Source organism: Bacillus rossius, chromosome 11 (genome assembly GCF_032445375.1).
Source record: "Bacillus rossius redtenbacheri isolate Brsri chromosome 11, Brsri_v3, whole genome shotgun sequence".
Lineage (NCBI taxonomy): Eukaryota > Metazoa > Arthropoda > Insecta > Phasmatodea > Bacillidae > Bacillus > Bacillus rossius.
Genome location: NC_086338.1, coordinates 712,037 through 737,221, shown reverse-complemented (window position 1 = coordinate 737,221; position 25,185 = coordinate 712,037). Strand labels below are relative to the sequence as shown.

Here is a 25,185-nt window from a genome sequence, read left to right as displayed (position 1 = left end):
TATGTCCGAGATCAGGCTTCAGGCTGTGGTGGTGGTGTCGGTGTCCGCCATCTTGGATTCTGAGGTCACGGCGGCCATCTTGGATAAGCGTAACGGGACAGAGTAACGGGACACATCGTAATGGGACAAGTAGATCACGGCGGCCATTTTGGATCCGCCATCTTGGATCTGCCATTTTGGATGACGTAATTGTGTTTTCTCGAAAATTCCGGTGATGTGTTTCCCGCCATATTGGATGATGACGTCACCGTTGCAATTTTCGTTACGGCCGCCATCTTTAACTTTTTTATTTATTATCCGATTTTAACGAAAGTTTTTTTAAAATTTATAAAAAAATTCACTTAATAAAATTTTAATAAATTATTAATAAAAAAATTACTTTTTCGACACGGAGCTCGGAGTCCTCGGTTCGAACCCGACAGAGGCAAAAAAAATTAAAAAATGACGACCGATCCTTCCCCCGCGGTGGACGCAGGCAGAATGACCCCCACCACTTTTACCAACGCATATACGAACATACCCCCCCCCCTTTTTTAATTTATTATTTTTCATCGTAATAACCTCCCCCCACCACTACTCTTGTATTTTTCCACTCCCTCCCTCACTTTACCGTCATTCCCACCCCTACCCTCCTCATCACCCCTATTCTACCTTTTAGAGTATAAATACCGGCCGCAGGACCCGGGAAGCCTTCAGTTTAGCAGTAGCTCCCAGCCTGAAGGAATGACGATGTTTGCATGTTGTGGGAGCGGAGCAAAGATCTTGACGACCATCTTAGCATATGGTAAAGTGCGCACGCTTGCGGCACTGGATAAGGAGACGGAGTTACCTTATCTACCAAAGGAGTTTCTCCTGGTCTACGCCCCTCAAGAGATAAGATACGTCTACAAGTTCCTGCCGGTGTACCTGCAGCTAGACCCAGACATCCAAGACTGTCTACCATGCACCGAGTGCGACAAGGATATGTCGTCCGTGCCCGACACGCCGCACATGAAATCGCGGTGCAAGAAGCGACGAGATGCGTGGCAGCGGCAGCAGCAGCCTAGCTCCTTAGTGCCAGGGGTCACAGCTGCGAGCATCCAGACGTCCCGGTCTCCGTCAAGGCCAGCCTCACAGCCTTGTAGTGTCAGCTCTCCGGCCTCGCAGCGACATCCTCGCAGAGCCAGCATCTTAGTCACGTCACTCCAGCCTCGTCGTATGTGTAACTGTGAGTAATGACAATATGACACTCTTTCTCGTCAACGTCCAGTGTCTTACGTCCCAAAAGGGACCTGTAGTGAAGCAACTGTCCGTGACGTCCGTCATTGGCGGTGACGAAGTCAAGACTAGCGAATACATCTTTAAACCGCCGTGTGACTGGACTAAGCTAGACAGAAAGTCACAACGCGAGAACCGACGTCTAACCTATGAAGTGAATGGACTCTCGTGGAATGAAGGTGATGTGGACTATGAACAACTTACATCTGTGCTACGTGATCTCGTCGAGCCGGAAGACGACGTTGTTTACGTCCTTGGTAATGAACAGAAACGTATTGTGAGTGATTTGTGTAGTGCCAATGTAATTGACCTACGTAAACAAGGCAACTGTCCTGGCTTCAACAAACTGTTAAAGATTTACGGAAACCAAATTGAAAAGTGTGATAAATTTTATAATGGTTTCCACTGTGCACATTGTAATAGTCAGTTACTGAAGCTGTGGCTCTATGAACATCCTTATTACTACAGTGATGTTTAATTTTTTTATTCCTTATTGCAATTGTAAATAATGTGTCCAATGTCATCGACTGATGTGAGGGGTGATGGAATTATGTAAATAAAATATATATAAACCAATGTATTTATCTGTTTTATTTTCACCTTAATTTCATTGTATTTTTTTTGTGATGTAAAGTCTATTAATTATACTCTTTCGGAAAAAATTAAAATATAATAATCGCTATTACTGTTTCCAACAATTTTCATTCCAAACATACATTATAAAAAAAAAATTTCTCAAGAAAAAATAAATCAGCAAATAAAAAAAACAAGGGTATTAGTATTATAGAAATAAAACTCAAAAAATTTTTTACAGATATATATATTTTCGTTAACATATACATTTAATTATATCCATATTTTATTTGACATGTATGCATGTGTGTAGATTCGCAGGTCTCTTCCTCTCTCTCCCAGCAGCAGCCCACGCTAGTCCCGTCGTCTCTCTCCATCTCACCAGCTCCCCGCCCCACACCGAATCTCCCTCCATCTCAGCAACTGCTCACCTGCTAAAAACTTAAACAGAATATTAGTAATTTAAACAAAAAGTTTCCATCGCAGATCTCTGTGTTCGGAACGGGCTGGAGACCGACACCGCTAAACAGGCAGGTCGCGCACAAGCCCCTTGCCTCCATATGCAATATATGTCACATATGTAGTCAAGTACTTATGAACGTCTCTATTTAGCCGTGGCCCATTACAACGATGCAAGCCTACCAGAAAGAACTACCATATGATACAATGACACAAAGCACGTGCTTAAACTAGTATATGAACACATAGCAACGCTGAAATTGCCCAGTAACAACGATGTATCAACGCCGAAATCTTGCATGTCATCGACTGTGGAACCCAGCGGCGTAACAGTCCAGCGGTGACACACAACGCCGAAATCTTGCATGTCATCGACTAAGGAACCCAGCGGCGTAACAGTCCAGCGTTGACACACAACGCCGAAATCTTGCATGTCAACGACTGTGGAACCCAGCGACGTAACAGTCCAGCGTTGACACCCAACGCCGAAATCTTGCATGTCATCGACTGCGGAACCCAACGACGTAACAGTCCAGCGGTGACACACAACGCCGAAATCTTGCATGCCAACGACTGTGGAACCCAGCGGCGTAACAGTCCAGCGGTGACACACAACGCCGAAATCTTGCATGTCATCGACTGCGGAACCCAACGACGTAACAGTCCAGCGTTGACACACAATGCCGAAATCTTGCATGCCAACGACTGTGGAACCCAGCGACATAACAGTCCAGCGATGACACCATCGACATGACACCACCGATGTAAGGAGCCCAACGTCATGACCCCATCGATGATAGGAGCCCATCGTAGTGACCCCATCACCATGACACCATCGATGTTAGGAGCCCATCGGCTTGACACCATCGGCGTAAGGAGCCCATCGATGCATAAAAAAAACGCATTGGTGTAAAAAAACGCATCAGTGTAAAACGCATGAGTGTAAAACGCATCAGTGTAAAACGCATTGGTGTAAAAAAACGCATCAGTGTAAAAAAACGCATCAGTGTAAAAAAAATTCTTGCATCACAAACCAACGTAGGTGCATAAAACCACCACTTCCATCCCAACCAACCAAGAGAGTGCAGCATCGCAAACAACGAGGATGCAAACACCACCACTTCCATCCATCCCAACCAACCAACCAAAAAACGTGGCATTGCAAACAACGAGGATGCAAAACACCACCACGGCCAACCCAACCAACCAACCAAGAGAGCGCAGCACCACAAAAACATCGTAGGTGCATAAAACCACCACTTCCAACCCAACCAACCAACCAAGAAAATGCAGCACCACAAACAACGTGGATGCATAAAACCACCACTTCCAACCCAACCAACCAACCAAAAAACGGAGCACCACAAAAACATCGTAGGTGCATAAAACCACCACTTCCAACCCAACCAACCAACCAAAAAACGGAGCACCACAAATTAACGTAGGTGCATAAAACCACCACTTCCAACCCAACCAACCAAAAAATGTAGCACCACAAACAACGAGGATGCATAAAACCACCACTTCCATCCCAACCAACCAACCAACCAAGAGAGCACAGCACCACAAACGAGGATGCATAAAACCACCACTTCCATCCCAACCAACCAACCAACCAAGAGAGCACAGCACCACAAATTAACGTAGGTGCATACAACCACCACTTCCAACCCAACCAACCAACCAACCAAATAAGCACCACGAAACAGTGTGTAGGTGCATGAACAAAACGAATCGCACCACGAAACAGTGTGGAGTGCAAGAAATCAAGGAAAAATAGCACCAGAAGACCAAAAATCTAGGTGTAAAAAAACAAACAAAAAAAAGCACCACGAAAGAGTGTGGGTGCAACATAACTACAACGAGCGGACTCAGGAAACCAACGATGAAAAATCCATCGACGAAGGCTATGTACACCAAATCAACAGAGACATGGGTGGCTACCAAGTGGCAAACACTAGTCCCATACTCGTACATCACGGTACAGATTCCCGTCAGGGTCTTCTTCTCGGCTACCACAGCAGAAGCCTGGGACCCCGACAGAGAATCCTGCGCGAAACGTACGAGCACAGACACCAGTTTCAACATTTCATGTTATTTGTTCAGTTCCTTTTTTCGTGGAAGGAAAAAAATTCATTTTTCCATAAATACTGCGGTATGGTTAAAATAACATTAACCATTGTACCCATATGGTAATGTGTGTATACCATCATCGCATATTATGCGTTTATCATCGTGCCATGAGAGTGATATTTTATTCGAGCATTCTGTGTATAATGTCATTTGGTGCGACCGTATGGACCGGACTTGCGGGCGCTTTGTTGCGTGTTCCTCCAGGACCTCGAGGAAATCTTCAAATGTAATTTTATTTTTTACCACACACTTTTGTATTCCTTTTGCTCTCTTTGTAATCGTTTCCCCATATCTGTATGTATATAGCTTTGCTCGGAGGCCGACAAACTCCTCCATCGTCACCCCATTGCACTCGTCCTTGAATTTGCCCACCACTTTTTTATTGGTGGGTGAGTAGCAGGGGTGACCAATGGGATACGCGCTCGTGTCAAACACGCTCATGAGCGCAGAGTCGTCGGCCAGGTCCTGGTAGAAATTGCGCGTCTTGATTTCGTAGATGAAACTGTCCGTATCCATGTACGCCAGCGAAATGTTGTCCTTATATCTTGTCTTCATCACATCATAGTGGAAATTATACATGAGCGTTTTGGACAAGTCCAAGACCGAGAACCCCGCATATATAGGGCGGTCAAGATATATTTTCTCATGTTGGAGTTTTATTAGCGATAGGTCTTCGTCCAAAATGGTTCGGTCCTGGAACGCTGGCTTGGCAATAACCTTTCGGAGCCTCGCCTCGCTGCATACGAGCTCCATACGCTGCCGCTTGAATTTATTTTCCATGAGCTTGCTAAAGCAGGAGTTATTTGCCAGCTTGAAGAATTCCTTCTCGAAATCATTTGTAGCATGTTGTCTCATAATCGTATTTTTTTCAATATAGGACTTCATCCACGCACGCTGCTCAAATTGAAGTACTCTATGAATTTTCTTTATTTGCAGTCCGTGCTGGAGAGCTTGCTTCAGGTTTCTATAATGAATGATGTAATTTTCCTTATGCTCGAGAGTTGTCATTAATTTAGTTTGTCTCGAGCCGGGCGGGCACTGGCTGATGGGCAGGAACGGCAGGTCCTTATGTTCCTCGTGGAGGGCAGACGGATACTCTACATCAACTTCTAGGATGTACCCCATCCGCCCCTCGTCAGGTATCGTCATCACGTCGATATCAGCGCCCACCCACCTGAAGCTTCTGACTGGCAGCGGCAGCGACATGGCCCATCCGTAGAGGTTGTTGGCGTCCAGATAGAGTATGTGCTTCGACGACTGGCTGGGATCGTAGGTGCGGGGAAGGCAGACGTTGTTGGCCTTGCAGTGGCGCTTGACCACTTGTGCCACCCCACCCCTGATCCCAGCCTCGATGAACATATACATGTCATAGTCGGTTATAAGCTCTAGTCGTACCTGTGTCTGTTTCAACATGGCGTCGAACGTGAACCCTGGGGAGCTGACGTAGTGGCTGCAGTCAAGCCCGTACGTGTCGAGACAGAGCTGACGAAAGTTCTCGAAAACGTCTGCAAGAAGCAGCACGTCCATCTTTAAATATACGTCGCTGTACTCGCCCAGGGTCACACAGCCGAACTTGTTCCACACTGCCTGCGCGTGCTCGTAATCTGCATCACTAATATGGCTGTCATTTAACATATTGTAAAAATCTTCCTTTGCAGGCAGTTGTGGCTCGTCCAGTTTCTCCCAGCTGGAAACATAATCATAGGGGAATATACCCTTTCTCGTGACGAGGGACATTTCTTCTGGTGTGAAATATTTCGAAGTCTCTTTGAATTTGTCGGCTGGCAGGTACGACGCGAGGGACGCCAAACTTCGTGCCATGAACCTGAATGTGTCGATAAACTGTATGGAGAATTTGTTGCCCAGGCTTTTCGAAAATGTTATCATTTTTTCCTGCGTGTGGGGGATTATGAATATTTCCTTGTTGTCGTAGCCCAGTTTCTTGATGATAAACTTCTCGTCGTAGCTGAGGTTGTGGAAGTACACAACAAGCTTCTTGGGCCGCCTGCGCAGAAGATTGCAGCTGTTGCAGGCGGCACCAAGGTACTTTCCACTGAAGTGGTCGTGGTCGTTGACTTTATAATTTTCCATGGTAAATACTGTATTACAGTAGCAGCACTGTTGGGCTGCGGCGAATCTGGCATACTCTTGAGCCGTCAGCGGCGTCATGGGCAGGCTGGTCTGGTATATTTCCTTCACATGATTCCCAATATCGACTATGTCCTCCACGAATTTTGCTTCAGCATCGGGCCCCCTGTATAGCATCTGCTCTTGTGGCAGCGAGGCGGTGAGCGTGGCTGGGATCACGCTATTGTCGACCTTTACATATATGCAATAACTGTATGCTTCATGTTTTTGATATGCATAGGTGCCTGATTTCTGGGGGTCCGGCTGGCATGATGAGATGGGTACTAGCAGGGCTTCAAAATCCGCATAAACGACGATGGGCATCTTTGTCATGTGGTGGTAATTTTTGAATTCCATGACAGGTGGCTTGCCGTTCTTGTCAACTTTAGGCATCTCGACGCGCACGGGAGCATGGGTGCTGCAGAATTTCTTGTGCGCGTCGAGACACTGCTGCCCTGTCAGCCCTGAATCTCGTGTCAAATCGTGATAGTACGTGAAGCATCTCTTGCAGACATGGATTTTTTCTGTGTGGGCAGTGATCTGAGGCCTGACGAGTCTTGAGAAGTTCTTAATATAGCAGAAATGAGAGTTACTATCTTCGTTCGACAGAAGCAGGAGGTCGAAATGATGTCGTTTTTCCTCCTTCCCCACACGCACTGGCGCGATCTTGTCGTTCTCGTCAATGTTGTAGACGTTGACAGACACTTCTTTGTTGTTTCGCTCAAACACTTTGATTTGGTGGAGGGGGGTAGGGAACTCCAATCCTGAAAAATCAAATTTTCCCTCCAGGTCGTGGTAGCGCTTGTCCACACGTTGAGGACTCACCCCCTCCACGTACCGCGCCAGTATGGCCCACTTGAAGCATTCGTTGTCTTCCAGGTTCATGGGATTTATGCATGCTTCACGGTTCTTGATGACAGCAGGCAGATCAATGTAGGAGGAGACTCGAAGAGGAACTAGCTTGTTGAAACGGAGCTGAATTTTCTTTACTGCAGACAGAGTCCACCCCGAGCCTTTACTGACATATTCGTCCTCCTCCCTACATATTTTCGCAATGCATTCTGTTACTGCCTCTTCAATGTCGCTCTCTTCGTAGATGGGTACATTCTTCGTCTTGAACACCCTCTTGTCGACACCTTCATCGAAGGGAGCGGGCTTGGCATAATCGCATTCAAGCCATACATTGAACTTAACTGGGCCATTTTCACGTACTTCCTGGTAAATGCGATTGATCAAGTTATTTTTCATTTCGCCCAGGTACGTGCAAATGTCTTTGGTCGCACCATTGACTGCCACTAAGGTCTTTAGGTTGCGGCGGAACGCAGTCTCCGCCTCAACGAACCCGGTACCGCCTGCCTCCAAGTCAACCTGAGCCTGGTCAGGCGCTTGCGCCTCCAAGTCTCGCTGTGCCTGGTCGGGCACACTCGCCATGTATTGCGGACGAGTGCTGGGGCCGGGCTGTTGCAGGCCGGAGGTCACGTCTACGCACCGTCTCTTGGGAGCCAGGCCCTTGCACGTCTTGATGTGCGTCAATAGATTGTCTTTGCGGGTAAACTCGCCCTGGCATGTAGTGCATGTAAATGCAATGCGCTCGGGATTAAACAGGCACTGGCTCTTCTCGTGGCGTCTGGCATCATGGCTATATTTGAATTGCTGCCCGCAGTGAATGCACCTCGAGCCTGTGCTGTGCTCGACGGTGCCCTCACACGTTCTCATATGACGGGCTAAACTGTCCTTGCGGCTTATTGTCATACCGCAGATATGACATTGGCTTGCTGTATTACAGCCAGGATTAGCTGCGCAGATGCGCTCATGCCGTCTAGCATTTTGGGTATTGGTAAAACCTTTGCCACAGTACGCACACCCATTACCTGGTGACGGTGCACATACCTGAGATGACACAAGCTGGCAGGTTCCCGATGCTGAGGGCTGGCCGGCTGCCACGGGAACACCAGACGCGGTCCTCTTCATGATGAAGTCTGTAACACCAACGGAAAAATTATAGCAACAAGAACATCATAATGATCACACACACAAACAAATAAACATGCATAAATACAACCACACACACACACACACACACAAATAAACGTGCATAAATACAAACACGAGCGCACACACATACATACACACACACAAACGAATAAACGTGCATAAATACAACCACACACACAACTACACGCGCACACACACACAAATAAACGTGCATAAATACAACCACGAGCACACACACACATACACACACACAAACAAATAAACTTGCATAAATACAACCACACACACACACACACACACACAAATAAACGTGCATAAATACAACCACGAGCGCACACACACACATACACACACACACACACACACAAACAAATACACGTACATAAATACAACCACACCTACACACAAACAAAATACACTTGCATAAAGACAGCTACACGCACGCAGAAACAACTACACACGCATTAAAAAAATTAAATTCAACTCACCAGAAGAACACAGGAACGACTCTGTGTGTACTGCACGCACGCACAACAAGGAGGGCTGGAACGCCGTACAGCACACAGGAACCTGTAACATAGAAAAGGGACCACCTGGCTTAGCACTCGAAATTTTTTTTCTCAAGACAGCGCAAAGACACTGATGTCAAAATTTTATGTTTTAAGTACTTACCGGAATCGAAGAGGAACGGTGCAGGACTCCAGAGGGCAGACAGGCGTTCTCCAAGCGGATCACACTGGGGAGTAGCTCGACGCAAGGAGATGCACTGAATACCTGCAACACATATAGTATTTTTTACGAAATGTACTTCAATAGTAAGTTACTCGTATTTTTTTTGGTATATTTTTGTATTTAGTTTTTTTAATAAATTTTAATTTTTTTTATGAAACAAATTTATTTTTTCTATTTGATTATGATAGCAAGTGCGCGTGCATCTGTTATTTATTTTTTTGGGCCTGGCGAGGGGGCAGGCAGGCCGACTTGGGCGCCCCATGCGGCGGTGCGCGGTAACTAGCCAGACGTAAGCTGCAGGGCGCGGCGGAAACATCGTTCCGTGCACGGGACGGTCAGGGAGCGCGGGGGGTCGGTAGGGTCCACACGCGGCGACGATGAGGGGGGGACAGTCCGTCCAGGAGGAGGGAGGGAAGCGCACCATGGGTGGGGGCTGAAGCAGGGAGGGGGGAGGGCACGCTCTGCGCGCGCTGCCCGTCGGTAGGACACGGGTGTGCACGGCATCCATCTTGTTTCGAGCTAAGTCGATCATGCATGAATAATAACTAACATGTATGCCAGGGAAAACTATTATTACAAGATGAAATATACTGCAACTGATGACACTAATAATTTCGACTGAAAAAAAATTGTAATAATCACAACTGTAAAATATTACTACTGAACCTAACGCAGGCTCTAAACAGTTCCACTCGCACACATCATCTAGGCAGTACCAATCTTAGACATGAAAAAAAAATAAACATACTCACAAATTTCCTAAAATTTTTTGGAAAACAGACGATTACTATGCCTAGTGCGTACTTTTATTTTTCCTACGCTCTCTCTGCCGGCCGGCTGGCTGGGGAGCCGGCGGGCGGTTCGTCAGCCGTGCGCGCTCGCTCGAGTGTTATCACCACGTCACGTACTAGCTAGCTCAGCTCCGGCCTTCACCCAGTGGCCAGCTGTTAGGCTTGCTGACTGAGTGAAGGACGCAGCGAAGGCATACACACACGCGAAACCGTAATGTTAAAATAAAAAAAAAATTACAGTTCAAAACAATTTCAAAGTTAAAAACGTTCGGAAAAATTTCAAAGTTAAAATTTACGAAAAATTTTCAAAGTTAAAAACGTTCGGAAAAATTTCAAAGTTGAAAACGTTCAAAAAAATTTCAAAGTTAAAATTTACGAAAAAATTTCAAAGTTGAAAACGTTCGGAAAAATTTCAAAGTTAAAATTTACGTCAAAATTTTCAAAGTTAAAATTTACGGAGAAGTTGTACTTACCAAGCTGCTGGAGTTGTAGAGACGGGAAGTAAAGCTGGAGAACTCGAACGCGATCATACGGCGACGGCGGCAAGACCAAAAGTGAAGCCCCCGACGTCTCACACGTCAATTTATAGGTAAATTCCCCCCTTGGTCACAGGCTCAAGCCAATCAGGTTCCGCGAAAACTGCAGCATGGTCAGCACTATTTTGAATTAATGGGAGGGATGAGGGAAAAGTGGGAGGAGCGAATGTTGCGGGAATCAGGAGGGGGGGCAGGAAATGTTGACTGTTTGGTGGGGGGGGGGGGGGATACTCACTAGCCAATCAGAATCATTCAGCTCCTGGCAGCTGGAAGAGTTGCCACGTGAATCTCAATGCTCCAGACGAAATAATTACCAACTTATTGAAAATTTATATATTATGACACTTTATAGATTAGGTTATTTTCATCACTTTCATATTTAAATAATTTACTGAAAAATATCATTTGTTTTTTAATTTTATGATTACCTTTTCAACAGCAAATTATTTTTTAAACGGAATGATAAATAAATAAGTAAAACACAATAGTTTTTAATTTTTTTTTATTACTTCAAAACATCTAACAAGGCAGAGAGTACAGAACACAGGGCGCTACGAATGGTTTTTACAGAATCAAATTCGTAACAGTCCGTAGCATTATCACTGTAGATCTTCGGCGTATCGACGCTCAATCCACGTTTCTTGATGCTTCGGCGCCGAGTTGTCGGTTCGAGTCTGGGAGAGGGCCGACGACGAGTCCTAGTCTTGAGTTCAGGTCTGGACAGGTCGCTGCGCTTCGAAGCGACGAGTTTGGACAGGTCGCTGCGCTTCGAAACCTCGTGTTTGGACTGCTCACTGCAGCCCGAGGTGCCGGGGTCGATACCGCTACAGTCTTCTGGCGTGCAGTCGGATGCGTGTAGAGTTGTACCGAGAATTTCTTCCTTGGTGCATGGAAGAACAAATGTTGGTCTGAGGTTAAACACGACGCACTTTTCCGCCCCGCAACAGTTTATTTGTTGTTGTGATGGCTCATAACTGCGTGGCGAATGGACCATTAGGAAATGCAAGACTCCGCCGTAACATATTTCCGTATATGTGCGTAAGTTTTCTTCTTCGTCCAGGAAACTGTATTCAATACAGCTGTAGTCTGGTTTCGCACTCAGGTACTCGGTTTCCGGCTGGAATGGCGTCATCGTGTCCGAACGTCAACTGATTGATAGAGCTCGATTGTCGAGCTATTTATACTAAATTTACAATTCAGGTGTGCCAATAGTAGATGTATTTGGTTCGTATGGGGGCACCGGTGGGTGGTGGGGGATCGGGGATCCGCGGCAGTCACCTTAAGGCTTCGCTTCATCAGCCATGTTGGATTACGTCACTTCCGCCGGCCATACACGCACGAAAAAGTGTCCCGTTACGTTCATCAACCATGTACGCAAGAAAAAATGTCCCGTTACGTTCATCAGCCATGTACGCACGAAAAAATGTCCCGTTACGACGGACAGACCAGCTCGCCAGGACGTCTCGCTATGAAAAGTATTAGGCGGTAATAAACAGCCAGGAGGTAACGAATATAAGCCTACTTCTACACGTGTTATGAACGCCGGATACATACGGCCAGACAACCGTGTGTTTTGGCGCGCTCTACTTCCACGACGCGCAACGGCACCGGCAAGTTTTTATTACTACCTCCTCTCAAGTTCTGATCTCCTAATACTTCACAGCAGAGAAGCGCTGTTGGTCGGAGCCCGTAGGTACTTCCTTCGCACGCCTAACCTAACCTAACCTAACCTAAACTAACCTCACCTAACCTAATCCATATGCTAATCTATGCTAACCTAACCTAACCTAACCTAAACTAAACTAAACTAAACTAACCTCACCTAACCTAATCCATATGCTAATCTATGCTAACCTAACCTAACCTAACCTAACCTAATCCATATGCTAATCTATGCAAACCTAACCTAACCTAACCTAAACTACCCTCACCTAACCTAATCCATATGCTAATCTATGCTAACCTAACCTAACCTAACCTAAACTAAACTAAACTAAACTAAACTAACCACATCTAACCTAATCCATATGCTAATCTATGCTAACCTAACCTAACCTAAACTAACCTAACCTAACCTAAACTAACCTAACCTAAACTAACCTAACCTAACCTAACCTAACCTAACCTAACCTAACCTAACCTAATCCATGTGCTAATCTATGCTATCCTAACCTAACCTAACCTAACCTAACCTAAACTAACCTAACCTAAACTAACCTAACCTAACCTAACCTAATCCATATGCTAATCTATGCTAACCTAACCTAACCTAAACTAAACTAAACTAAACTAAACTAAACTAAACTAAACTAAACTAAACTAAACTTAACCTAACCTAACCTAACCTAACCTAACCTAATCCATATGCTAATCTATGCTAACCTAACCTAACCTAAACTAAACTAAACTAACCTAACCTAATCCATATGCTAATCTATGCAAACCTAACCTAACCTAACCTAAACTAAACTAAACTAACCTAACCTAACCTAACCTAATCCATATGCTAATCTATGCAAACCTAACCTAACCTAAACTAAACTAAACTAAACTAACCTAACCTAATCCATATGCTAATCTATGCTAACCTAACCTAACCTAACCTAACCTAACCTAATCCATATGCTAATCTATGCTAACCTAACCTAATCCATGCCAATCTATGCTAATCCATGTCAATCTATGCCAATCCGTATGCCAATCTATGCTAATTCGTATACCAATCTATGCTAACCTGTATGCCAATCTATGCTAATCCGTATGTCAATCTATGCTAATCCATATGTTAATCCATGCTAATCCATTTGCCATTTTGTATTTCTAGTAATTTCCACCAACTTCGAATCATGTCGTCACCATTGCAATTTTCGTTACGGTCGCCATCTTGAAAATCCGCAATTTTTATGTTAGAAAATCGGGAAAAATTTTAAAAATCATTAAAAAAATTAAATAATCGAATTAAATAAAAATCTTAAAAACCACTGTTGCAGTTATTGTTACGGTCGACATCTTGGATTATATAAATGTTGCATATTTCGTTACACCCGCCATCTTGGTTGAGTACCATATCATTCTTACACTTTTCGTTAAGACCGCCATATTGGGTCCTATTAATGTTACAATTATCGTTATGGTCGCCATCTTTAAATTTAGACACCATCTTGAAAATCTTTATTTATTATACGATTTTAATGAAAAGAAAAGTTCAAAATTCATCAAAAAATTAACTTAATAGAATTCTGTTTATATCGATTCCCGTCCTTGATTCGAAACCAGCGAGGGCAAAAAATATAAAATCAACAGATCCTTCCTCCACAGAAGCCACCTTCAGACTGACCTACCTCCACCAATAACAAGGTATTTACCATCAGCTGGTATGACGTCACCACACCTTTGACCTTGACCTTGACCTTGACCTTTGACCTTGACCTTGAAATTTAACCTTAACCTTGAAATTTGACCTCGACATTGATCTTTGACTTTGACCTTGATGTCCATCACGGATCCGTCATTTTATGTTCAGTACATGCTAGCGGTCATTGCCACCATCATGTTTTCGTCTGCTGGAGGTCACCATATTGTGTGTACTTGTCTTACCATCATGCAAATTCTATTCTAACATGCTACAGTGCAGTAATAATTTATTATTGCTGAGGTGCCCACCATCTTGAAATTTGACCGCCATGTTGAAATCATGTAATTATTTAGTTAGAAATGCGGGAAAAATTCCAATAGTCTCCGAAAAAATCAATTATTAATTTACAAATTGAATCGATGGATCCATGTCCACGGTTAGATTCTTGACCAGTGACAGTTGTAACTAATTATTAAATAAATTTTAAATTCTTTTTTCCGTTACCTTTCGCGGAGTTTATTAATCATAAGTCAATATACCTAACCAAAGAATTAATACAGTGACGATAAGCCTATCATGAAAGTCTAATTTTTGAATAATCTGAATAACCTATAAGCCGTTCATGTACAAAACCGCACATAAAGAACAATTGTCTTCAGTCCATGAGACCGAGTCATGTCATTATCAGACGTATAGGCTAGTCATTTCAGGACCACATGACCTTCGTCGTTAGCTAATTATATTCAATTAATCCATCGTGACATTTTTATACATTCTAAAGGAGCAAGTAACCTGGAAAAATATTTTAGTAACACCAAGAGGTGATAAACTAGTAAATATTCAATCACTACATTTTGTACTACGCGCAATCAACAAAAAGGAAGCACCATCAACGAAAAGACAGCACCACCAACGAAAAGGCAGCACCGACTACGAAAAGGCAGCACATTTGGAAGCACCGACTGCGAAAAGGCAGCACATTTGGAAGCACCGACAACGAAAAGGCAGCACATTTGGAAGCACCATCATCGAAAAGGCAGCACATTTGGAAGCTCCATCAACAAAAAAAGGCAAAAAGGAAGCACAAGTTACGAGATCTAAGTCTTAGTTAGAAATCAGAATACAAGAAATAAAAACATTAAATTCTTATAATTTAAATTATTTATTTTATTGCTTTACATTATACAAATGCAAGTAAAACAAGCCATTATTGTATGTGCCAGCATTCCTCAGTTCCTTGAGTATGAAGGATATTTCTTTGATGCACGAATAGTTTCCTGCACAAAGCGAGCCATGTAAAAGTCTTAGCCGGTCAACCAATATGTTTGGATCTTTCCATGATGTGTAATCAATCTCTTCTACCACCATCTTCCTTGCACCTTTATAAATATTACGATCTCTGGTGTCTTCCGTTTTACCACCAACCTCAGGGTAACTTTCATGTTTGAGACGGTGATCATCACAAGCTTGATCAGATTTATTTAATATATCACGTCGTTTCCACCGTTTCGGTCTCAGGACACCGCCACATTCTTCGATCTTGGCAGCTTTAGGTGTTTCATCATAGTCTATGTCTTTGTCAACAGCCTCAGAGTCACTGTAACATCACACGGAAAAGTTCAGAACTCCAATTCGCTGTGAAACCTTTCTCAAAGACACCTTTCTGCTTGGAGATTCTCACAATGTCACCAACATTAGCTTTATGCTTGCGTGTATCTTTCTTATTCGTGTTGGTGAATACAGTCCCAAGCAGACGATCATCCTTTACATTTGTCGATGGTACATCCTCCATCGAGTACGACGTTAAAGTCGGTAAAGATGCCATCGAAGTCTCAAGAACAGGCAGTTACGCGACTTATGCACCAGAAGAAACAAACTAGGTGATCCGTACACCGTCGACGGCAGTAACAAATTGGGCGTCCTGCTGTCTAGGACTCGTTTTTATACATTAACCGGTTTGAATAATACGCTAGTCAAATCAAGAACAATTTACTAAAATACTAGAGTCAAAAAAACATTAAAAAAATAGAAGTACCATCAACAAAAAAGGCAGCAAATTTGGAAGCACCGACTACGAAAAGGCAGCACATTTGGAAGCACCGACAACGAAAAGGCAGCACATTTGGCAGCACCGACAACGAAAAGGCAGCACATTTGGAAGCACCGACTACGAAAAGGCAGCACATTTGGAAGCACAGACTACGAAAAGGCAGCACATTTGGAAGCACCGACTACGAAAAGGCAGCACATTTGGAAGCACAGACTACGAAAAGGCAGCACATTTGGAAGCACCGACTAAGAAAAGGCAGCACATTCGGCAGCACCGACAACGAAAAGGCAGCACATTTGGCAGCACCGACAACGAAAAGGCAGCACATTCGGCAGCACCGACAACGAAAAGGCAGCACATTTGGAAGCACAGACTACGAAAAGGCAGCACATTTGGAAGCACCGACTAAGAAAAGGCAGCACATTCGGCAGCACCGACAACGAAAAGGCAGCACATTTGGCAGCACCGACAACGAAAAGGCAGCACATTTGGCAGCACCGACAACGAAAAGGCAGCACATTCGGCAGCACCGACAACGAAAAGGCAGCACATTTGGCAGCACCGACAACGAAAAGGCAGCACATTTGGAAGCACCGACTACGAAAAGGCAGCACATTTGGAAGCACCGAATACGAAAAGGCAGCACATTTGACAGCACCGACAACGAAAAGGCAGCACATTTGGCAGCACCGACAACGAAAAGGCAGCACATTTGGAAGCACCGACTACGAAAAGGCAGCACATTTGGCAGCACCGACAACGAAAAGGCAGCACATTTGGAAGCACCGACAACGAAAAGGCAGCACATTTGGAAGCACCATCATCGAAAAGGCAGCACATTTGGAAGCTCCATCAACAAAAAAAGGCAAAAAGGAAGCACAAGTTACGAGATCTAAGTCTTAGTTAGAAATCAGAATACAAGAAATAAAAACATTAAATTCTTATAATTTAAATTATTTATTTTATTGCTTTACATTATACAAATGCAAGTAAAACAAGCCATTATTGTATGTAGCCAGCATTCCTCAGTTCCTTGAGTATGAAGGATATTTCTTTGATGCACGAATAGTTTCCTGCACAAAGCGAACCATGTAAAAGTCTTAGCCGGTCAACCAATATGTTTGGATCTTTCCATGACGTGTAATCAATCTCTTCTACCACCATCTTCCTTGCACCTTTATAAATATTACGATCTCTGGTGTCTTCCGTTTTACCACCAACCTCAGGGTAACTTTCATGTTTGAGACGGTGATCATCACAAGCTTGATCAGATTTATTTAATATATCACGTCGTTTCCACCGTTTCGGTCTCAGGACACCGCCACATTCTTCGATCTTGGCAGCTTTAGGTGTTTCATCATAGTCTATGTCTTTGTCAACAGCCTCAGAGTCACTGTAACAATCACCGTAGAAGGAATCGTCTTCACCCAATTTACCGTAATAATTCGATGTTGATGATGTTGAAGTGTCTTCTTCGTCTTCATGCTTCCTTTTTAGGAGTCCATCATTTTTACAAAGTAGGAAAGATCTACTTGAATTCGGCTGGAATATATTCTCACTTTTCACGTTAAGGATTCTTTCATTGTCTTCATTCTTCCGTAAATCATCAACCTCCTTCAATTTAAGTTCTTTGTCGAGATCGGAAGAGCCAAGAAAATTATTGTCGTAATGCAGATCACTCTTCCTTAGGATGGTAGATTCATCGTTGTCCTCTAGCTTGTACGCAGGCTTGGCGCTACAAGTTCTGCCATGTCTTTTTAGGCTCTCTCCCCGCGTAAACGACTTGCTACATCGAACACAACTTATCATATTACGCAGTGGATTTTTAACACAGTCATTCTTCTCGTGTTGTCTTTTATTCTTTCTCAAGATAAAGTCTTTACCGCAAAACTTACACCTATGTTCTTTCGATACAGCGTCAGATCCCAAATCAGAATTCATATTAGTTACTGAGACTAATGCCAGATACCAATTGAGTGTTTTAAATTAGATCCAATACTTAAATAGAAATTTTTTCATATTTCATCAGCGAGAATTAATATATCTCATGCAAAAGTACTTTATGCATGTAGTTCTGCTTTTCAACAACAGATGTCGCCACATGTTGCTTGCAGGTAAATAATATTTAGTTCTTTTATGCAGGGTGCGGGATGCTCACTAACGATCGCAAAAGAAGGATGGCTTCGCTAGACTCCAAGGAAAAGGAAGTTCGTCTTGCATGTTGGTGCTCCACAGATGTCTCATGGCATAATATTAATTTGACTGAGTAATGATATGTGTTAATTCCACCTTATAAAAATATTACAAGTTTTGATTTAGTAGCAGAAATTATCGAATTAAATGTAACTCCAAATAAAATGACATGTCTCATTAGACAAAAAAAATCCATGCAGAGAGCGGTTTCTCAGAATAGTCAGAAACACTTGAAGAAACCACAGGAATGATTGCAAGAACACGGGAAAACCCATCAAAATATTGACAAGAATAATCAGGAGCACACGGAGAAAACCATCAAAATATTGACAAGAATATTCAGGAGCACACGGAGAAAACCACCATAATATTAACAATAATAATCGGAAGCACACGGAGAAAACCACAATAATATCGACAAGAATAATCGAAAGCACACAGAGAAAACCACCACAAGTTTTCTTTGATATCATAAAAATACAGAAAAAAAATATTTAAAAATAAAAATAAATTTTTTTATTAATTTATTATTGACAAGAATATTCAGGAGCACACGGAGAAAACCACCATAATATTAACAATAATAATCGGAAGCACACGGAGAAAACCACAATAATATCGACAAGAATAATCGAAAGCACACAGAGAAAACCACCACAAGTTTTCTTTGATATCATAAAAATACAGAAAAAAAATATTTAAAAATAAAAATAAATTTTTTTATTAATTTATTTTTATTTTTAAATATTTTTTTTCTGTATTTTTATGATATCAAAGAAAACTTGTGGTGGTTTTCTCTGTGTGCTTCCGATTATTCTTGTCGATATTATTGTGGTTTTCTCCGTGTGCTTCCGATTATTATTGTTAATATTATGGTGGTTTTCTCCGTGTGCTCCTGAATATTCTTGTCAATATTTTGATGGTTTTCTCCGTGTGCTCCTGATTATTCTTGTCAATATTTTGATGGGTTTTCCCGTGTTCTTGCAATCATTCCTGTGGTTTCTTCAAGTGTTTCTGACTATTCTGAGAAACCGCTCTCTGCATGGATTTTTTTTGTCTAATGAGACATGTCATTTTATTTGGAGTTACATTTAATTCGATAATTTCTGCTACTAAATCAAAACTTGTAATATTTTTATAAGGTGGAATTAACACATATCATTACTCAGTCAAATTAATATTATGCCATGAGACATCTGTGGAGCACCAACATGCAAGACGAACTTCCTTTTCCTTGGAGTCTAGCGAAGCCATCCTTCTTTTGCGATCGTTAGTGAGCATCCCGCACCCTGCATAAAAGAACTAAATATTATTTACCTGCAAGCAACATGTGGCGACATCTGTTGTTGAAAAGCAGAACTACATGCATAAAGTACTTTTGCATGAGATATATTAATTCTCGCTGATGAAATATGAAAAAATTTCTATTTAAGTATTGGATCTAATTTAAAACACTCAATTGGTATCTGGCATTAGTCTCAGTAACTAATATGAATTCTGATTTGGGATCTGACGCTGTATCGAAAGAACATAGGTGTAAGTTTTGCGGTAAAGACTTTATCTTGAGAAAGAATAAAAGACAACACGAGAAGAATGACTGTGTTAAAAATCCACTGCGTAATATGATAAGTTGTGTTCGATGTAGCAAGTCGTTTACGCGGGGAGAGAGCCTAAAAAGACATGGCAGAACTTGTAGCGCCAAGCCTGCGTACAAGCTAGAGGACAACGATGAATCTACCATCCTAAGGAAGAGTGATCTGCATTACGACAATAATTTTCTTGGCTCTTCCGATCTCGACAAAGAACTTAAATTGAAGGAGGTTGATGATTTACGGAAGAATGAAGACAATGAAAGAATCCTTAACGTGAAAAGTGAGAATATATTCCAGCCGAATTCAAGTAGATCTTTCCTACTTTGTAAAAATGATGGACTCCTAAAAAGGAAGCATGAAGACGAAGAAGACACTTCAACATCATCAACATCGAATTATTACGGTAAATTGGGTGAAGACGATTCCTTCTACGGTGATTGTTACAGTGACTCTGAGGCTGTTGACAAAGACATAGACTATGATGAAACACCTAAAGCTGCCAAGATCGAAGAATGTGGCGGTGTCCTGAGACCGAAACGGTGGAAACGACGTGATATATTAAATAAATCTGATCAAGCTTGTGATGATCACCGTCTCAAACATGAAAGTTACCCTGAGGTTGGTGGTAAAACGGAAGACACCAGAGATCGTAATATTTATAAAGGTGCAAGGAAGATGGTGGTAGAAGAGATTGATTACACGTCATGGAAAGATCCAAACATATTGGTTGACCGGCTAAGACTTTTACATGGTTCGCTTTGTGCAGGAAACTATTCGTGCATCAAAGAAATATCCTTCATACTCAAGGAACTGAGGAATGCTGGCTACATACAATAATGGCTTGTTTTACTTGCATTTGTATAATGTAAAGCAATAAAATAAATAATTTAAATTATAAGAATTTAATGTTTTTATTTCTTGTATTCTGATTTCTAACTAAGACTTAGATCTCGTAACTTGTGCTTCCTTTTTGCCTTTTTTTGTTGATGGAGCTTCCAAATGTGCTGCCTTTTCGATGATGGTGCTTCCAAATGTGCTGCCTTTTCGTTGTCGGTGCTTCCAAATGTGCTGCCTTTTCGTTGTCGGTGCTGCCAAATGTGCTGCCTTTTCGTAGTCGGTGCTTCCAAATGTGCTGCCTTTTCGTTGTCGGTGCTGCCAAATGTGCTGCCTTTTCGTTGTCGGTGCTGTCAAATGTGCTGCCTTTTCGTATTCGGTGCTTCCAAATGTGCTGCCTTTTCGTAGTCGGTGCTTCCAAATGTGCTGCCTTTTCGTTGTCGGTGCTGCCAAATGTGCTGCCTTTTCGTTGTCGGTGCTGCCGAATGTGCTGCCTTTTCGTTGTCGGTGCTGCCAAATGTGCTGCCTTTTCGTTGTCGGTGCTGCCGAATGTGCTGCCTTTTCTTAGTCGGTGCTTCCAAATGTGCTGCCTTTTCGTAGTCTGTGCTTCCAAATGTGCTGCCTTTTCGTTGTCGGTGCTGCCGAATGTGCTGCCTTTTCGTTGTCGGTGCTGCCAAATGTGCTGCCTTTTCGTTGTCGGTGCTGCCGAATGTGCTGCCTTTTCTTAGTCGGTGCTTCCAAATGTGCTGCCTTTTCGTAGTCTGTGCTTCCAAATGTGCTGCCTTTTCGTAGTCGGTGCTTCCAAATGTGCTGCCTTTTCGTAGTCTGTGCTTCCAAATGTGCTGCCTTTTCGTAGTCGGTGCTTCCAAATGTGCTGCCTTTTCGTTGTCGGTGCTGCCAAATGTGCTGCCTTTTCGTTGTCGGTGCTTCCAAATGTGCTGCCTTTTCGTAGTCGGTGCTTCCAAATTTGCTGCCTTTTTTGTTGATGGTACTTCTATTTTTTTAATGTTTTTTTGACTCTAGTATTTTAGTAAATTGTTCTTGATTTGACTAGCGTATTATTCAAACCGGTTAATGTATAAAAACGAGTCCTAGACAGCAGGACGCCCAATTTGTTACTGCCGTCGACGGTGTACGGATCACCTAGTTTGTTTCTTCTGGTGCATAAGTCGCGTAACTGCCTGTTCTTGAGACTTCGATGGCATCTTTACCGACTTTAACGTCGTACTCGATGGAGGATGTACCATCGACAAATGTAAAGGATGATCGTCTGCTTGGGACTGTATTCACCAACACGAATAAGAAAGATACACGCAAGCATAAAGCTAATGTTGGTGACATTGTGAGAATCTCCAAGCAGAAAGGTGTCTTTGAGAAAGGTTTCACAGCGAATTGGAGTTCTGAACTTTTCCGTGTGATGTTACAGTGACTCTGAGGCTGTTGACAAAGACATAGACTATGATGAAACACCTAAAGCTGCCAAGATCGAAGAATGTGGCGGTGTCCTGAGACCGAAACGGTGGAAACGACGTGATATATTAAATAAATCTGATCAAGCTTGTGATGATCACCGTCTCAAACATGAAAGTTACCCTGAGGTTGGTGGTAAAACGGAAGACACCAGAGATCGTAATATTTATAAAGGTGCAAGGAAGATGGTGGTAGAAGAGATTGATTACACATCATGGAAAGATCCAAACATATTGGTTGACCGGCTAAGACTTTTACATGGCTCGCTTTGTGCAGGAAACTATTCGTGCATCAAAGAAATATCCTTCATACTCAAGGAACTGAGGAATGCTGGCACATACAATAATGGCTTGTTTTACTTGCATTTGTATAATGTAAAGCAATAAAATAAATAATTTAAATTATAAGAATTTAATGTTTTTATTTCTTGTATTCTGATTTCTAACTAAGACTTAGATCTCGTAACTTGTGCTTCCTTTTTGCCTTTTTTTGTTGATGGAGCTTCCAAATGTGCTGCCTTTTCGATGATGGTGCTTCCAAATGTGCTGCCTTTTCGTTGTCGGTGCTTCCAAATGTGCTGCCTTTTCGTAGTCGGTGCTTCCAAATGTGCTGCCTTTTCGTAGTCGGTGCTGCCTTTTCGTTGGTGGTGCTGTCTTTTCGTTGATGGTGCTTCCTTTTTGTTGATTGCGCGTAGTACAAAATGTAGTGATTGAATATTTACTAGTTTATCACCTCTTGGTGTTACTAAAATATTTTTCCAGGTTACTTGCTCCTTTAGAATGTATAAAAATGTCACGATGGATTAATTGAATATAATTAGCTAACGACGAAGGTCATGTGGTCCTGAAATGACTAGCCTATACGTCTGATAATGACATGACTCGGTCTCATGGACTGAAGACAATTGTTCTTTATGTGCGGTTTTGTACATGAACGGCTTATAGGTTATTCAGATTATTCAAAAATTAGACTTTCATGATAGGCTTATCGTCACTGTATTAATTCTTTGGTTAGGTATATTGACTTATGATTAATAAACTCCGCGAAAGGTAACGGAAAAAAGAATTTAAAATTTATTTAATAATTAGTTACAACTGTCACTGGTCAAGAATCTAACCGTGGACATGGATCCATCGATTCAATTTGTAAATTAATAATTGATTTTTTCGGAGACTATTGGAATTTTTCCCGCATTTCTAACTAAATAATTACATGATTTCAACATGGCGGTCAAATTTCAAGATGGTGGGCACCTCAGCAATAATAAATTATTACTGCACTGTAGCATGTTAGAATAGAATTTGCATGATGGTAAGACAAGTACACACAATATGGTGACCTCCAGCAGACGAAAACATGATGGTGGCAATGACCGCTAGCATGTACTGAACATAAAATGACGGATCCGTGATGGACATCAAGGTCAAAGTCAAAGATCAATGTCGAGGTCAAATTTCAAGGTTAAGGTTAAATTTCAAGGTCAAGGTCAAAGGTCAAGGTCAAGGTCAAGGTCAAAGGTGTGGTGACGTCATACCAGCTGATGGTAAATACCTTGTTATTGGTGGAGGTAGGTCAGTCTGAAGGTGGCTTCTGTGGAGGAAGGATCTGTTGATTTTATATTTTTTGCCCTCGCTGGTTTCGAATCAAGGACGGGAATCGATATAAACAGAATTCTATTAAGTTAATTTTTTGATGAATTTTGAACTTTTTTTTTCATTAAAATCGTATAATAAATAAAGATTTTCAAGATGGTGTCTAAATTTAAAGATGGCGACCATAACGATAATTGTAACATTAATAGGACCCAATATGGCGGTCTTAACGAAAAGTGTAAGAATGATATGGTACTCAACCAAGATGGCGGGTGTAACGAAATATGCAACATTTATATAATCCAAGATGTCGACCGTAACAATAACTGCAACAGTGGTTTTTAAGATTTTTATTTAATTCGATTATTTAATTTTTTTAATGATTTTTAAAATTTTTCCCGATTTTCTAACATAAAAATTGCGGATTTTCAAGATGGCGACCGTAACGAAAATTGCAATGGTGACGACATGATTCGAAGTTGGTGGAAATTACTAGAAATACAAAATGGCAAATGGATTAGCATGGATTAACATATGGATTAGCATAGATTGACATACGGATTAGCATAGATTGGCATACAGGTTAGCATAGATTGGTATACGAATTAGCATAGATTGGCATACGGATTGGCATAGATTGACATGGATTAGCATAGATTGGCATGGATTAGGTTAGGTTAGCATAGATTAGCATATGGATTAGGTTAGGTTAGGTTAGGTTAGGTTAGGTTAGCATAGATTAGCATATGGATTAGGTTAGGTTAGTTTAGTTTAGTTTAGTTTAGGTTAGGTTAGGTTTGCATAGATTAGCATATGGATTAGGTTAGGTTAGGTTAGGTTAGTTTAGTTTAGGTTAGGTTAGGTTAGGTTTGCATAGATTAGCATATGGATTAGGTTAGGTTAGTTTAGTTTAGTTTAGGTTAGGTTAGGTTAGCATAGATTAGCATATGGATTAGGTTAGGTTAGGTTAGGTTAGGTTAGGTTAAGTTTAGTTTAGTTTAGTTTAGTTTAGTTTAGTTTAGTTTAGTTTAGTTTAGGTTAGGTTAGGTTAGGTTAGCATAGATTAGCATATGGATTAGGTTAGGTTAGGTTAGGTTAGTTTAGGTTAGGTTAGTTTAGGTTAGGTTAGGTTAGGTTAGGTTAGGATAGCATAGATTAGCACATGGATTAGGTTAGGTTAGGTTAGGTTAGGTTAGGTTAGGTTAGGTTAGGTTAGTTTAGGTTAGGTTAGTTTAGGTTAGGTTAGGTTAGTTTAGGTTAGGTTAGGTTAGCATAGATTAGCATATGGATTAGGTTAGATGTGGTTAGTTTAGTTTAGTTTAGTTTAGTTTAGGTTAGGTTAGGTTAGGTTAGCATAGATTAGCATATGGATTAGGTTAGGTGAGGGTAGTTTAGGTTAGGTTAGGTTAGGTTTGCATAGATTAGCATATGGATTAGGTTAGGTTAGGTTAGGTTAGGTTAGCATAGATTAGCATATGGATTAGGTTAGGTGAGGT

At 42.0% G+C, this 25,185-nt stretch overlaps 2 protein-coding genes across 3 annotated transcripts in view; one reads left to right on the top strand and one right to left on the bottom strand.

Moving 5' to 3' along the window:
- Positions 1–25,185, top strand: part of LOC134536553 (myotubularin-related protein 6) — a 211,039-nt gene that overhangs the window by 31,387 nt on the left and 154,467 nt on the right. The gene's annotated exons all lie outside the window — the stretch shown is intronic.
- Positions 4,010–10,603, bottom strand: LOC134536552 (uncharacterized). The gene is made up of 4 exons (XM_063376297.1): positions 10,541–10,603; positions 9,217–9,318; positions 9,033–9,114; positions 4,010–8,528 (listed from the first exon to the last, which is right to left on the bottom strand). The coding sequence occupies exons 1-4, from the start codon at positions 10,595–10,597 to the stop codon at positions 4,462–4,464; spliced, it is 4,308 nt and encodes a 1,435-aa protein (XP_063232367.1). The 5' UTR covers positions 10,598–10,603; the 3' UTR covers positions 4,010–4,461.

Bases quoted from the DNA above. Each gene is read 5' to 3' on its own strand.
- LOC134536552 (XM_063376297.1), bottom strand. From the start codon at position 10,597: ATGATCGCGTTCGAGTTCTCCAGCTTTACTTCCCGTCTCTACAACTCC. The intron at 9,319-10,540 runs GTAAGTACAACT...TATGTGTTGCAG, and splicing joins TCTACAACTCCAGCAGCTTG to GTATTCAGTGCATCTCCTTG. The intron at 9,115-9,216 runs GTAAGTACTTAA...TCTATGTTACAG, and splicing joins ACCGTTCCTCTTCGATTCCG to GTTCCTGTGTGCTGTACGGC.